Source organism: Mytilus edulis, chromosome 9 (genome assembly GCF_963676685.1).
Source record: "Mytilus edulis chromosome 9, xbMytEdul2.2, whole genome shotgun sequence".
In the NCBI taxonomy this organism is placed as follows: Eukaryota; Metazoa; Mollusca; class Bivalvia; order Mytilida; family Mytilidae; genus Mytilus; species Mytilus edulis.
The window spans coordinates 76,873,269-76,887,475 of record NC_092352.1 but is presented as its reverse complement, the minus strand read 5'-3'; the positions used below and the strand labels follow the sequence as shown (position 1 = coordinate 76,887,475).

Here is a 14,207-nt window from a genome sequence, read left to right as displayed (position 1 = left end):
AAAAACATAGTTGAAACAATATTTTACTTTCCAAGATTCATAAAATTTATTTAAACTTTTCGTTTATTCACGACTGGATACATATAAAATAAAAGATATATACCTTTGAACTGCAAGCTAAATATAGAGAGACGGTAATGTCCAATAAAGGGGATTTTTTTTTAACAGAACTTTTTTTTTCATTGATATTTTTTTTTATTGGAGTCGAATAAATATAAAAAGTTTGTATGGAAAATAGGTTAGATTTCTTTTTTTAATGATACCATTGAAATACGATAAATTTATTCACCCCTTTATACCTTATTATTCCTGTATCGAGCCTTCATTTAACAAAATGTACTGTTTTTTTCTGATTTTAACTCATCATGAACTCTTTTCGAAAACTTATTCGGAGTAAAAAACAAAGAAACAATCCGAATGTGTATTAAAGTGTATTTAAGCAAAGCATATTCTAATTAAACATACTGCACAAAATGTTTCAAGACGGAGACGACATATTCCTGACGCAGAATCGTTTTTCCCAAGTACCTGATGAACCAGCTGAAGACATATGCTCCCTTTTTGGATTACCAGTTCCAGATGAATTGGAAGATATACAAACTGCAAACTTTCAATTGCTTGACCAAGATGATGTGTTTAGCCTCATTGGGAATGGTAACTCAGACTTAGACCTAGAATCTGCTGAAATTGACGATGACCTAGCTGCATGGGCTGAACAAATCGAGACCCAACATCCACCCATCTCCATTGCTGCAACTGTTACCGGTCCAGAAAACACCAACAAAAGAATAAAAAGAATCGTGTCTGACGACGAGATTAAAAGAATTGCAGTTAAAAGGTAAACAAATTTTGTTTCTTAAATTATATAACAGAAGATGTGGTATGATTGTCAATGAGACAACTTTCCACAAAAGACCAACATGTATACTTGCAGTATCAGTCAAACGGTGGAAGGGGGTAATACATATATGATATGCACAAAGCTGTGATCGATATATATCGCAAATAATATCTCTTGGTTCGGATTAGGTTACATCTTAGAATTAATTAAAGTGCGAGATTTTACCCCATGTTGAAATCGTTTCTTTTAACTTTTAAATATAAAAAACGGCTATAAAACTGTCTTTTTTGCCTTTTTCGTGTACATATAGTAAGTATGTGTCAGTTCCATTGTAATCGATACATCATGATTTCCTCTCTTTTTTCAAATTCCATATATTATATATGTTTGATAAATGTCTGTTTTTTGTATATAAAAATCATTTTACAGCTAATTTCCTAATGCATGTAGAGAAAGACTTTGGCTAGATTGCTTGCATTTTTCGTATATTGTACAATCATATTAGGATAATGCCCAATTAAATTCAAATATGATATGTACAGGTTTGACTATGCCATATATATATTGTTTACAGATGTCAATTGCAAAGCTTGAATAACAATTATACAAACAAAGCAAGCAAGCCAACCAAAGTTTTACTCTACAAGCATTAGGAAATTAGCTGTAATAATATATATGAAACCTTCCTTTACCAACAATCTTAAGATAATTCATGTTTGTTATTTATAAAAAAAATCTCTATGAATTATATTTGATAACTTCTGATAACCTTTTAGATGAACAAAGAATGATTTAGAGGTAATTTCCGAATGCATGTGTGTCACATTATAGAAGTCTGACAGATAATTCTATATTCGTCGTTGAGACTGCAACCCAAAAAATCAAGCTTTTGTTCGGAATGTTAAAAATTGATTGACTGTTGGTTGATTAACGTCCAGTGGCAAATATTTCTTATATATTAAGTATTTATGATGAAACCGTATCAATTAATTGCGTAGAAATGAGCTATAGAATGAAAATAAATATAGAATCACCGAAATATCTTATGTTGCTACAGCACTGTATGGTCGTAAATTTAAATTAGGGATCTGGACTTTATTTCAATAAATCGTTGTCAAAGCCTATCCCAGCACCCCAACTCCATAGATCATAAGGTGTTTCGAACATCTATTTAGACCAATTAGAATTAACTAATTGATCATGGCCATGTCCATCGTCAGGAGCCCAAGCCATTGCATAGTGACACTTATTATAAAAATACTGTAATTTTTATTAGGGGCTCGACACCTCATGATCTGTCTGACTCATATTTTTCTATACTCTTTATCTACTTAACCTTGTTTATCAATATAACGAACAAAGTCTTTTTTCATAGTCTGCAACATATTAATTATTCAGAGTTGCTGATGTTACTATGTCTTTCAAGTTTTTATGCCTACGGAAGGCAAACAGAGGTCTTTTATCAAATAACAGTTTTGCCTCTTCGTCATTCTTTAATTTATCCCAGTGTTTTAAGATATTGTTCTTTATGTGTGATTTCTGTCTTGAAAACACTGTGGAGAATACCAAGGGAGGCGACTGTAATACAGATTTGGGCTTTACCATTAATGTGTCTATTCTTTGTTTTGCAGTCACTTCCTGCATAACAGTTTTAATTTCATTTTTTGGATATCCCCTTTTAATAAGGCGCTCAGAAAATAACGCATATTGTGTTTGCAAATCTACTGGATCGTTCGTACATCTCTTAAAGCGAAGCATTTCTCCTTTAATTATGCCTCTGAAAGTAGAGGATGGGTGGCATGAGGATCTCTCTAAATACTGATAATTTTCAGTCTTTTTTCGGAATGTCGTGAGGTCTAAGATTCCTGTTTCTCTAAATCTTAGACCTTTGAATACCAGCACATCTAAAAACTGCATTTTAGTTTGTGATTTCTCGTGTGTAAATTTTAGAAGTGCATGTTGTCTGTTAGCATGTTCAAAGAATTGTGATATTTCATCATCTGTACCTTCATTGTAAATAAAAAAGCCATCGTCCCTAAACCTGTAGAGACTTGATATTTTCTGTTTATGTTGAAAAGTCCTTAAAATACTATTTAAGACTTCATAAACTCTCAGATCCGTAATTTCAGGTGATAAACTATTTCCCATTGGAACTCCAGTTGAAGTTTTATAAAATTTACCATTGAACATAAATTCATTATTTTCAAGAACTATCTTAAGAAGTTCCAATATATATCGCAACGGAGGCAAAAGTATCGTATGTTTACATTTAATTATCGTAGGCCAAGCATGCTTGACTGCGTCAATCATTTCTACATGGGACATATTGTTGTACATTTCTTTTATGTCAAAACTGACTAAGTAGGCGTCAGGTTTTACCTGCAATTTCTCAATAATATTTATAAATTCTAATGAGTCCCTTAAATGTGTTTCAATAAATCGTTGTCAAAGCCTATCCCAGCACCCCAACTCCATAGATCATAAGGTGTTTCGAACATCTATTTAGACCAATTAGAATTAACTAATTGATCATGGCCATGTCCATCGTCAGGAGCCCAAGCCATTGCATAGTGACACTTATTATAAAAATACTGTAATTTTTATTAGGGGCTCGACACCTCATGATCTGTCTGACTCATATTTTTCTATACTCTTTATCTACTTAACCTTGTTTATCAATATAACGAACAAAGTCTTTTTTCATAGTCTGCAACATATTAATTATTCAGAGTTGCTGATGTTACTATGTCTTTCAAGTTTTTATGCCTACGGAAGGCAAACAGAGGTCTTTTATCAAATAACAGTTTTGCCTCTTCGTCATTCTTTAATTTATCCCAGTGTTTTAAGATATTGTTCTTTATGTGTGATTTCTGTCTTGAAAACACTGTGGAGAATACCAAGGGAGGCGACTGTAATACAGATTTGGGCTTTACCATTAATGTGTCTATTCTTTGTTTTGCAGTCACTTCCTGCATAACAGTTTTAATTTCATTTTTTGGATATCCCCTTTTAATAAGGCGCTCAGAAAATAACGCATATTGTGTTTGCAAATCTACTGGATCGTTCGTACATCTCTTAAAGCGAAGCATTTCTCCTTTAATTATGCCTCTGAAAGTAGAGGATGGGTGGCATGAGGATCTCTCTAAATACTGATAATTTTCAGTCTTTTTTCGGAATGTCGTGAGGTCTAAGATTCCTGTTTCTCTAAATCTTAGACCTTTGAATACCAGCACATCTAAAAACTGCATTTTAGTTTGTGATTTCTCGTGTGTAAATTTTAGAAGTGCATGTTGTCTGTTAGCATGTTCAAAGAATTGTGATATTTCATCATCTGTCTTCGCTTTAAATCTGACAAATTGTCTTTTATTTTCAGTACTGCTGATAATACAAAGAAAAAGATGAGATGGGCGATAAATGTTTTTAGAAAATGGCAGTTGGAAAGAAATGAATTGGCGAAACGCGACGAGAATATAAGTTGTATTGCACCTGATATTGAAGAAATGACAAAAGATGAACTGTGTTATTCGTTATCTAGATTCATATGCGAAGTTATAAAAGAAAATGGTGAAGATTATCCGGGTCAAACATTGTACGAGATTTTGATTAACATTCAAATGTATTTTGAACAAAAAGGAAAATGTTATAAGTTCCTGAACGAGGATGCCTTTTTACAAGTGAAAAACACCTTGGATTTCACCATGAAACAGAGGGCAGCAGCAGGACTAGGCATTAACAAGAAGAAAGCGGAAACTATTCTAGTTGAGGAGGAAGAACTGTTGTGGCAGAGAGGTATCTTAGGTGACAGCAATCCAGCAAGGCTGGTGGACACCATAGTATATTTAATTGGTTTACACTTCGCTCTTCGGGCTGGAAAAGAGCACAGAAATTTGAGAATGAAGAATTCCCAAATTACTATATTGGAAAGAAATGGAGAGACCTGCCTAAAATATTCTGAAGATATTTCTAAGAGTAATCAAGGTGGATTAAAAACAAGAAGAATTAAACAGAAACAAGTCTACGCCTACGAAGATACAGCCAACCCAGATAGATGTATAGTTCGACTATACAAGAAGTACATAGAGCATTGGTAAGTACATAGATAAACTTAAATTGTAGCACATTTAACGACTAATGCTATGTATAAATTATGCAACAAGTTATTTTGACATTTCACGCAAATTACATTAATCAACCTACGTCAAAATACAAATAATTCAGCCCCTCTCTGTGGTCGATTTTCCAACTTGCAAGTGATGTTACATTTAAATAGCAGCAGAAAAGAGGACTGATTTATACTGATTAACTACTTCAATGATTATTTATTTTGATAGGGACATGCTATGTTCTTCGACAATGACCGAAAACGTTCTTTCTTTAATGGCGTTTTCTTTTACAACTTAACTTTATCTATTAATTCACCAATCGCAATGGAAACAAGCTCATCCAAAACAATTATGAGTTTGCTTAAAATTCAAAATCAAATAATTTATAATTATAAAAACTCGTACCCCTGAAAAAAATTAATGGTCAGTGTCTAAGTAAACTTGTGAGCTTGCAGGATTTTTAATAATTTTTTTGCAAAACCATTGACTGTTTTTAAGAATTTAGTTGATAACCTTTTAAGAATAAAACAAAATACTCACATGTTCGTCCATGTTATGGTATCATAAATGTATTATTGTTTATAATCGCCATAACGTCATTGCTTAGTCACTTAAGTTGGGCGTACTCTAAAGGTGTACTTGAACATTTTTATTCAATTATATATAGTATACTCAGTAATTAAAGGTTAGCAACAAATTTGTAGAATTTATATTTACCATAAAACACTTCTAAGTATAGACATAAATACATTTGCGTTAAAGAGAACATATACGATCAGCTGTTACATTAGTTCAAAGTTTACAAATTATTTCCGAATTTTAGACATTTTTGATATATTTTTTCTTAAGTAAAAATATATGTTGCTAATTTTGTTTTACTCAGTATAGAATTAAATATTGATTGATTGATTGTTGGTTGCTTAACGTCCAGTGGGAAATATTTCATGAATGTTCAGGACAACTATTTATATATTAAATAGTATTTACGAAATCCATTGTTCACATTGATTTTAGTAATTCCCTATTGATTTGATATAAAAAAAAAATCCTATTCGAGGCGTTCAAAATCACGCAAGTGTCATGCGTTTTCGATTCTTAATCTTAATTGAGCAGGATTGTCAGTTTCCCGAACTCCCGTAGAATCAAAATTACAAATAGATATTGTTATAAATGCCTAATTAGATTTTTTTTTATTAAATATTCAACTTTTTCATTTCAGCCCAGAACAGACAAAAACTAATGTGTTTTATCTGAGGCCTTTATCTAAGCCAAAGGAAAACATTTGGTATACAGCCCAACCGATTGGTTTAAACACCCTAGCTGCAACCGTAGGAAAAATGTGCACAGAAGCAGGAATCCAGGGATTTAGGTCAAACCATTCATTGCGTGCAACAGCTGCAACCCGTTTATATGAATGTGGCGTTGATGAGCAAATAATATCAGAGGTAACTGGACACAGGAGTGATGCTGTGAGGGAGTATAAAAGAACCAGTGAGACCATGCGACGAGACGCATGCGGAATTATTCGCGGAGATGTGCCTAAAAAACAAGAAGTGTCGAAAAAAATCTGTATTGGAAACCAGGAATTAGACATTAATATAAATGTTAATGTTAACGTAAATAAAAGTTAAATGCAGTGTCTTTTCATTTTTGTAATTGAACTTATTTCAGATTTATCGGCCCGAAGGTTCAGTGATAAATACTCGTCAGGCAACAATACTCGATAATGAGCTATTGTAGCCTTAATGAGTTTTGCCAAAGGCTCTCTCATTGTTCAACCACAGTGGGTTCTTGAAAAAGAATCCACGCTTATTGAATAGAAAAATTTCACAACAATGGTTTAAAATTATGTATAGTTGGTTAAAAATAACTTTTAATACCAAGGTCGAATACTTTTCGCTTGATGAATTTTTGGAACAGATGTGAAGTTCATCGGGTTATTTGAACGGATGCAATTCGAGTTCGAACGTTTTCTAACTCATGTATGACTTTTTTGTTTTACTTTCGGCATTTAAATTTAAGATTATGTCATGAATTTCACGCCCTTATTGTAAAGAAACTCCAATAAACAGCAGAATTATATGCCAGGTTTTCTAACAACCAGTGACAAACAATTAGGTTCATAATTTAAATATGATTTTTGCAGGAAGCATTTGCTCGTAGACTGTATATTTACCCTCTACATTAGACCAAATAATCCACAAAATCCGCAAAGGGATCTTTTAATGAAAGGCCATGTCTAGGGAGACATAAAGCAACAAACGCCCAGCCGGACCTATGTATTTGTCTTAAACAACTCCGATATTGTTTCCGCGTTAGCTTTCTTATTGACACGAGTATCCATTAATGTTCATGGTAAAACCTTTGGAGCTATATCAGTTTGCGTGGAAATTTAAAAATAAAAGCTCGGCGATCTTTCCTTGGTGATGTTTTAATGGCACTTATTTGCACTCAGTTCATGTAAGATGTCATATTTTTAAATGTGCTTATCCGAGTCCTGGACTGCATCCCAGCGGCTTTCATTCGTTTATTTTAAATTTGTAGTACATTTTATACAGACACTGTTTTCAATTGTTTTTACCAATATTTTAGATGCAAGTTACATCTTGAACACTCAGAACAGCGTTACAAAAGTTAGATTTCAGGAATGAATAGCCTTTAGCCATCAACGATGACTTTTCAAGAGTTGTTTTAGTTAAAGGATGATTCCTTTATTTTTGTGCAATTTTTGCTCTTCACGACAAACAAGACAAACAGAACATTACGTTAAGCATTAAGTATCACCTATAGTATTTTACAACCTTCATTGGTGGAAGTTCATATATAATTCTGTTGTTTTGTTGTTTGGGTTTTTTTTTTTGTTTGTTTTTTTTTTTTTGGGGGGGGGGGGGGTTAATATATAAGTAATTATTGTCCTGAATAAACATCGCTATGCGTTTGTGCGTTTTTGCATTTCAGTTTGTATTGTGAAATTTCTTCTATCAGCCAAAACAAACTTTAAATTCGTCCGTTATAAATGTGTTTGCCAGAAATCCATGTATTTTTTATCTAATAGCTACAAACTTAAACATTTTCTAGTTGCCTTAGATGAGATTTTCCGTGACGCTGGGTTTGTAATGTGGTACCCCGTTTTATTTTTACAATATTTGAAATCTTTAAAAGATGCAGATGGGAATTGTCGGTTCTTATGAATGTATTCGCAAGGAATTAAATTATGACACCGTGTGAGATCATCAAAGATGAATATTTAGGACCCCTTGGATTAAAGATCTTCCAGGACAACGGATTTGAAAGTTCAATTAAATATACATTGTATATCTTTAAACATAAGATTAATGAACATGGCACAAAGAAGTCTTGTCGAAAATATGATTATAATACGACACAAACGGAGCAGGATTTGCTAACCCTTCCAGAAAACCATAAATCATCACGTTTTTTTACAGGGTTAATGTTGCTCAGATTTTATTTTTCAATGTTGTGTTTGTTGTGTTTTGTGGACTATTGAGTGTCTTGTTGATTTTCATTTTTGCTGTGGCTTTGTTGGTTCTTCAACCCGGTGTTTTTAGTGGGATTGCCCCTTTGGTATCTTTCGCCTCTTTCTTATATATATGATATAACAACTATTATATATATGTCAGCGTTCAGATACATTTATATGGATACACTGTTGAATTAAAATGGACCTAATAATTAGATAAGTGAAAAAAAAGTATGAAGAAATAGAAAAAAGGGGACATACTAGTAAATAGGAGAAGTAAAAGGCAAGATATAAGGATGTGTGTACGTGTGTGGAATTGGCATTCTTAAGTGTTTTACACAACAAGGAATATTTAAGATTGTTATATAGAAGAACGCTTATTCATTCTGGTCGAAAGTTAGTCTGTCATACTTAAACGTGTTAGCAATGGTGTACCTTCTCCAATTTTTAGAATGCATGGGATATCTAAAGATAAAGACGAATATGGTCGAAAATTTATAATAGTTAGGAATTGATAAAATAAAATAATCCATGTGTGATGGTTTTGTTTTTGAAATTCTAAATATGTTTAACCGCGCTAAATATTATAAATGAAAATCGTACAAATAAGTCAGGAACAGAGGTTCAACCTGTAACTTAGTACCGTAGTTTTTGTTTGTTTTTGTATATATCATATTTGTTTGTCGTATACAGTTTTATAAATCAATCAAGCCGTTGTTTTTTTCTCGTATGAATTGTTAAAATACCATTATTAGTACGGTGACAAATAAGGTAAATTTGAAAATTAAATGGACCGAAATACCTCACGGCTAATTTTGGTCATATTTTGTAGATAAATATAATATCCTTTGATTAAGGCATGTCGTAGAGTGCCAAACTGGTGCAGATTTTTGAAAACTGCATTCAAAGGTCAAAAGGGGGGTTTTCAAAAATCGAAAATTTGAGATATTTTGGACAATTTCTCGCTAGTCTCTCATGTTAACTGAGATTTTTTTTCGATGGAAGCATGCGCTAAGAATGCTCCACAAATACAGCTAGTGATTTTTGTGTCTGATTGCCAGATATTAGTGATACGTACCCTCGCTTGCAACATGTAAGAAAATGAAACAAATATTTTTATCTACGGAAATAATCGACAAAAAATATTCAAAATTAAGATTTAGCTATGCAATAATATATGGCCTCATATAAAGATATTTCTGGGAAAGTTTTATTAAAATGCAATAAAGAACAGAGGGAAAATAAGAACTGTAAAGTTAACACTCTGTCCATGATGTTATAATAAAAAATTGAACCTATTATGTGTTGCTCTCCTAGCTATAAAATGTATCCAATATCAAAGATGTGGAACATATTCTTTCATAATCATTTGGTAACTAATGCAATTAGTGTCTCTTCCATGCCCGTTTTGAACATAAAAACTAAACTAAATATAACATAAACAACACTCCTAATGCTCAGGTTGGTTGTCATCGTGCAACACAGTTAATAACACATATAGGAAAATCATAGAACTACATTTATCATAAAACACTGTCAAACATCCAAACATACTATCCACACTCATCTGTGTCCACACTTGTGTTATAATAAAAAAATGATGAAATTCTTTTCTGATTATTTAAACTGTTAAAAGGATGTTAGAACTATAAAAATGAGTCTTCATGTTCATGGCACTATAGTTTATGAAGTTTGTTTTTATTTCGATAAATAAATCAGTACTAGACCCGCAGTGCGCATGCGCTAAATTTGATCGCAATCGATATCGATAAATTTACTATAGATTATTAAAGGAAATATTGAATTTTGGTTAGCTGACAGTGAACAAATATAAATATCTTTTTCATTGGCATCACATTAGAAAATACATTTTCTTAGCTTTCTAATGACATATTTTATAATTGAATCGGGATAGCAGAAGTTACGGCCATTTTCATTTTAAAAAAAGTGGTTCATTCCCTATTACTTCATACAATTCAAAATCAAAAACGTTTGCAAAGGAGTTTTCATATATGATTACATCTTTCACTATTTTTAGAAATAAATTCATTGGCATAAATATATATTCTTTGCTTTATAATCTTTCCAATGATATATATTTGATATTTTAGAAAATTTAATGAATCGGGGCCTTTTTTTATCCAAAACTGGAGTTATTGTCATTGTTTGAAGATTGCGAGAAAAATTCTAAGTCCATGGAAGTATTATATTGATATAGTACTTCCATGGTCCTACCAAGTAAATCGCTCGATCACAAGTCACAAAACAAAGTTTAATCTATTTGCATATAAAATATTTATACATTTAATACAAAGTTTTATATCATGAATTTAAAAATTCAGTAAATAAAGTAAAAGAAGTGTAACTTTTAATTTAAAAGATTTTTTTTTGTCCAGCCGTCAGTTTTCTTTATTTTTGATAATATAAAATCTTTCACTACTACATTAACTCAGACTTTTGGATGTTTTTCGTGAAGCGTATTAAAAAAATTGAAATCCCATCTAAAATGATTTTTTTGTTGTTGCAATTTTCTTACATATCTTTTTAAAAGTTTTTTTTTAAATAATTAGGCGGCCGTAACTAAACAATTTTGATACTTAAACATGCTCATCTGATTTACATAGAAGTAATAGATACATATTTTATATATATTATTTTCATGTTCTAAAAAGACCAATTAGTTTTGATGAAACAGGAAAAGTGTCATTATCTTAAATTTTTCAGATGCAGTAACACTTTCAGAAGATCATTTGAAGTAGATGGATTTGGAATAAAATCTTAAACGTCAAATTTTCTTTCATCAATTTTATATATATATATAATTAATTTTAATTTGTCTCTCTCCTTTTAGAAGTTTCTATCGGGAAATATATTTAATTTTATACTTGAACATTTATGTAAAATTTGTATTAAAAAGGAAACTTATTTTAATTTTTGTATTGTTAAGGTAAAGTTTACGGAGAGCTGTCTCATTGGAACTCATACCAACTCATCCCCGGAAATCTTCTTGCATTTATATTGTACATGTATTTGCAGATTTTTTTATTTTTTTTATTTATCGAATGAATGAGATAGTTGGAATCGTTAAAATTTAGTATTGTACATGCAAACAGATGCCTGCGACCCCTGTTGTTTCGATTAGCATGTTTTCTAAAGATATCCGTGTGAAGTTCACAAATTTCATCATTCATTTGATCACCTGTTGTGAATTTCAGATAACACTGTCAAGTTCAGTCAGTTCCGTGGTTTAAACTTTCCTATACATATCAGTAATATTATTTTCCGGGTAGGGTATTCCCCCCCCCCCTTTTTTTATATATATTATACTCGGAACATTATTGTAAACACTTTTTCTGTGGGACTTTCTTTACGGTTTTAGGAAAATTTGAGAATATCAGTATATAAATTCATTAGTATGTGCTTCGATTGGCTTATATCTATATAAAAAAAAGTAATCTAAGACTATATCATTATTGTAAGTGAGAGACCTTTCCATCCATCAACGAACAGGTGAAGCGTGCATAAATATTGTTGAAACTGAGAAATATGTATTGGTATACTGTCCATTCTAAGATCACCTGCAAACTGATCTTTTATAGAAAAACTTTGTCACTTCGGAACATCCAAACTTTAAAAAAACAATCCAATTTGAAAAATTGTCTATTGTTTTATAGGTAGGCAGTGAATGTGATAGAAGTGCCAAAATCTGCAATCTTATTTTACATAGAAGACGCTGCTTTTCAAATCGTTAAACAGTTTGTCTTAACTGAAGACATTTTTAAAGAAATTAGAAAATTTAGCTGTACATTTATACTTATTCATTATTAATACGACATTTGTCTTTTTTTCACATAGCAAAATTAATGCTATTTAAAGGACAATACGTTGATGTACTGTAGCGTGTTTTCCATTGTGATTTATAAACAAACTGCATCGTCGCGGGCAAAAGTATTATTAAACTGCATCGTCGCGGGCAAACGTACTATTAAGCATTTAGTGTTGAAGGCCAATTTTTCTCTCAGAAATCGTGGCTGAAAAGTTAGAGCAAATATTGATAAACAAACAATTCTGGGAGGTAACTGAAAATAAGAGTAAAATCAGTGAATTTATTCTTTTAATAAAAAAGCAAAATGTTGCAATGAGTTTGTGTTTGTGTATGTATATTCAAATTCTACGCTGTCTCATATTCGGGTTTATACGTCGAAAGATATATATATATATATATGTTTGGTAATCATGATCTCATATTTGTCCTTTTTCGACTTTTTATTTTGTATGGATGGTTTGATATTCGGTAAAATCGAATTGTATATTTTTCGGGAAATAAAGTCAGTTTATAATCTTTATACAACTCGTATTCATGCCGCGGAACCTATCATGCTACAGTGTCATATATTTATAATATTGTTTACTTAGGTTAGTCAAATTATTTACGAGTGTCAACATTGTCTTTACAAACTCAGCATGTTGTCTTGATAAGATATCACACACAGAAAAGACTGATCAGACGGATAAGAAATCAAAATCATGCGCGATAACCCGTACTGGCTTACACTGAGGACAATAGTTGGCCATGTGCTTTTATACCACAGATAAATTTGAGCACTCACAAACATTTTTAACCCCGCCGAATGCCACGGTTTCTAGTTTTGTTTTATAAAGTCAGGAACAAATTACTTGTTATTATGAGGATGTCGTTTCTTGTTATCCACAAGAGAAAATATGACACAGAAATTTTGTTAGTCTTATGTGTGTGTGTGTGTTTTTTTTCATTTTTTTTTATATGTTACGGAGTTTTGTGTGACGTTCTTTTCGCTAAATTATATATAGTTATAACATTATTGTATTGAATATCCCCCCCCCCTTTCTGCGTTAAAGACCCATTGGTGACTATGGGTTGTTTTCTGCTCTTTTGTCGGGTTGTTGCCTCTTTTTATAACTCATTTCCCGTTTCCATTCTCAATTCTATTGAAGTTATAAAGCTACTATACGATATGGGTTAAGATAATTGATAAAAGCCATACAGTATACTTATACGGTTGCACGAAGATAGTGAGAAAGCGTCATTTCAAAAGCAGATTCTACATTTGGTTTGTATCTACGTTATGACAATTAACACACTTAAATCATGTCTGAAAATAAAATCTCGGAAATGTCATATTTGTTGACCCTTTCCTGTTTTTAATAAAATAATACAAGATTCCAGCATCGTTTCCACCATATATCCATCTCGAGTATCCACAGGTATATAGCCTGAAGCTGACATGTTAATTGTCATACAAGTACCTGTTCAAAGCTAACAATCTTTATCGTTTTGTGAAGAAATTATTGACTTTTTATTTAATATTGTTTCGGTTCAATGAATTTTAATTCAGTTGAAGAGCTTGGGATAAAATAAAATGACAAGGCAGTTCTATAAACAGCAGTTTATTTTCATTTTATACAAGAATACTGTTGTATTTAGATATATATGTTAGTTTCGATTTATTTTAGTCATCAACAAGTTTCTTTTTGACGGCGAATGTAAATTTATATCATCATATGGTAAAACGTGTCTTAAAAGGGGTTAACTTTCTAATGTATTTTGCGCACACATTATTCGTATATTTAGTTTTAAGAAATTAATAACAGAAACTTGGTTTTGAAGAAAAATCTATTATCTGATTTTAACTTGCCGTATCAAGTGGTCGAATTCAGTGGTGTATTATATATGCTGTTTTATGCATGCACTGTTAAAGTGCGACGAAATGGAATTGTTCTCCTTTATGATTGTGTATTCAAA

The 14,207-nt window shown here is 31.7% G+C and overlaps 1 protein-coding gene across 1 annotated transcript; it reads left to right on the top strand.

The window, feature by feature from the left end:
• Positions 1 to 388: 388 nt before the first annotated feature.
• On the top strand, positions 389 to 6,759 carry LOC139489074 (zinc finger MYM-type protein 3-like). The gene is made up of 3 exons (XM_071275188.1): positions 389 to 838; positions 4,215 to 4,928; positions 6,164 to 6,759. The coding sequence occupies exons 1-3, from the start codon at positions 474 to 476 to the stop codon at positions 6,573 to 6,575; spliced, it is 1,491 nt and encodes a 496-aa protein (XP_071131289.1). The 5' UTR covers positions 389 to 473; the 3' UTR covers positions 6,576 to 6,759.
• The last annotated feature ends 7,448 nt before the right edge of the window (positions 6,760 to 14,207 follow it).

Excerpts from the sequence above, each read along its gene's own strand:
- LOC139489074 (XM_071275188.1), top strand. The coding sequence starts at position 474 with ATGTTTCAAGACGGAGACGACATATTCCTGACGCAGAATCGTTTTTCC. Across the intron at positions 839-4,214 it reads AAAAGAATTGCAGTTAAAAG|TACTGCTGATAATACAAAGA; the intron begins GTAAACAAATTT and ends TTTTATTTTCAG. Across the intron at positions 4,929-6,163 it reads AAGAAGTACATAGAGCATTG|CCCAGAACAGACAAAAACTA; the intron begins GTAAGTACATAG and ends TTTTCATTTCAG.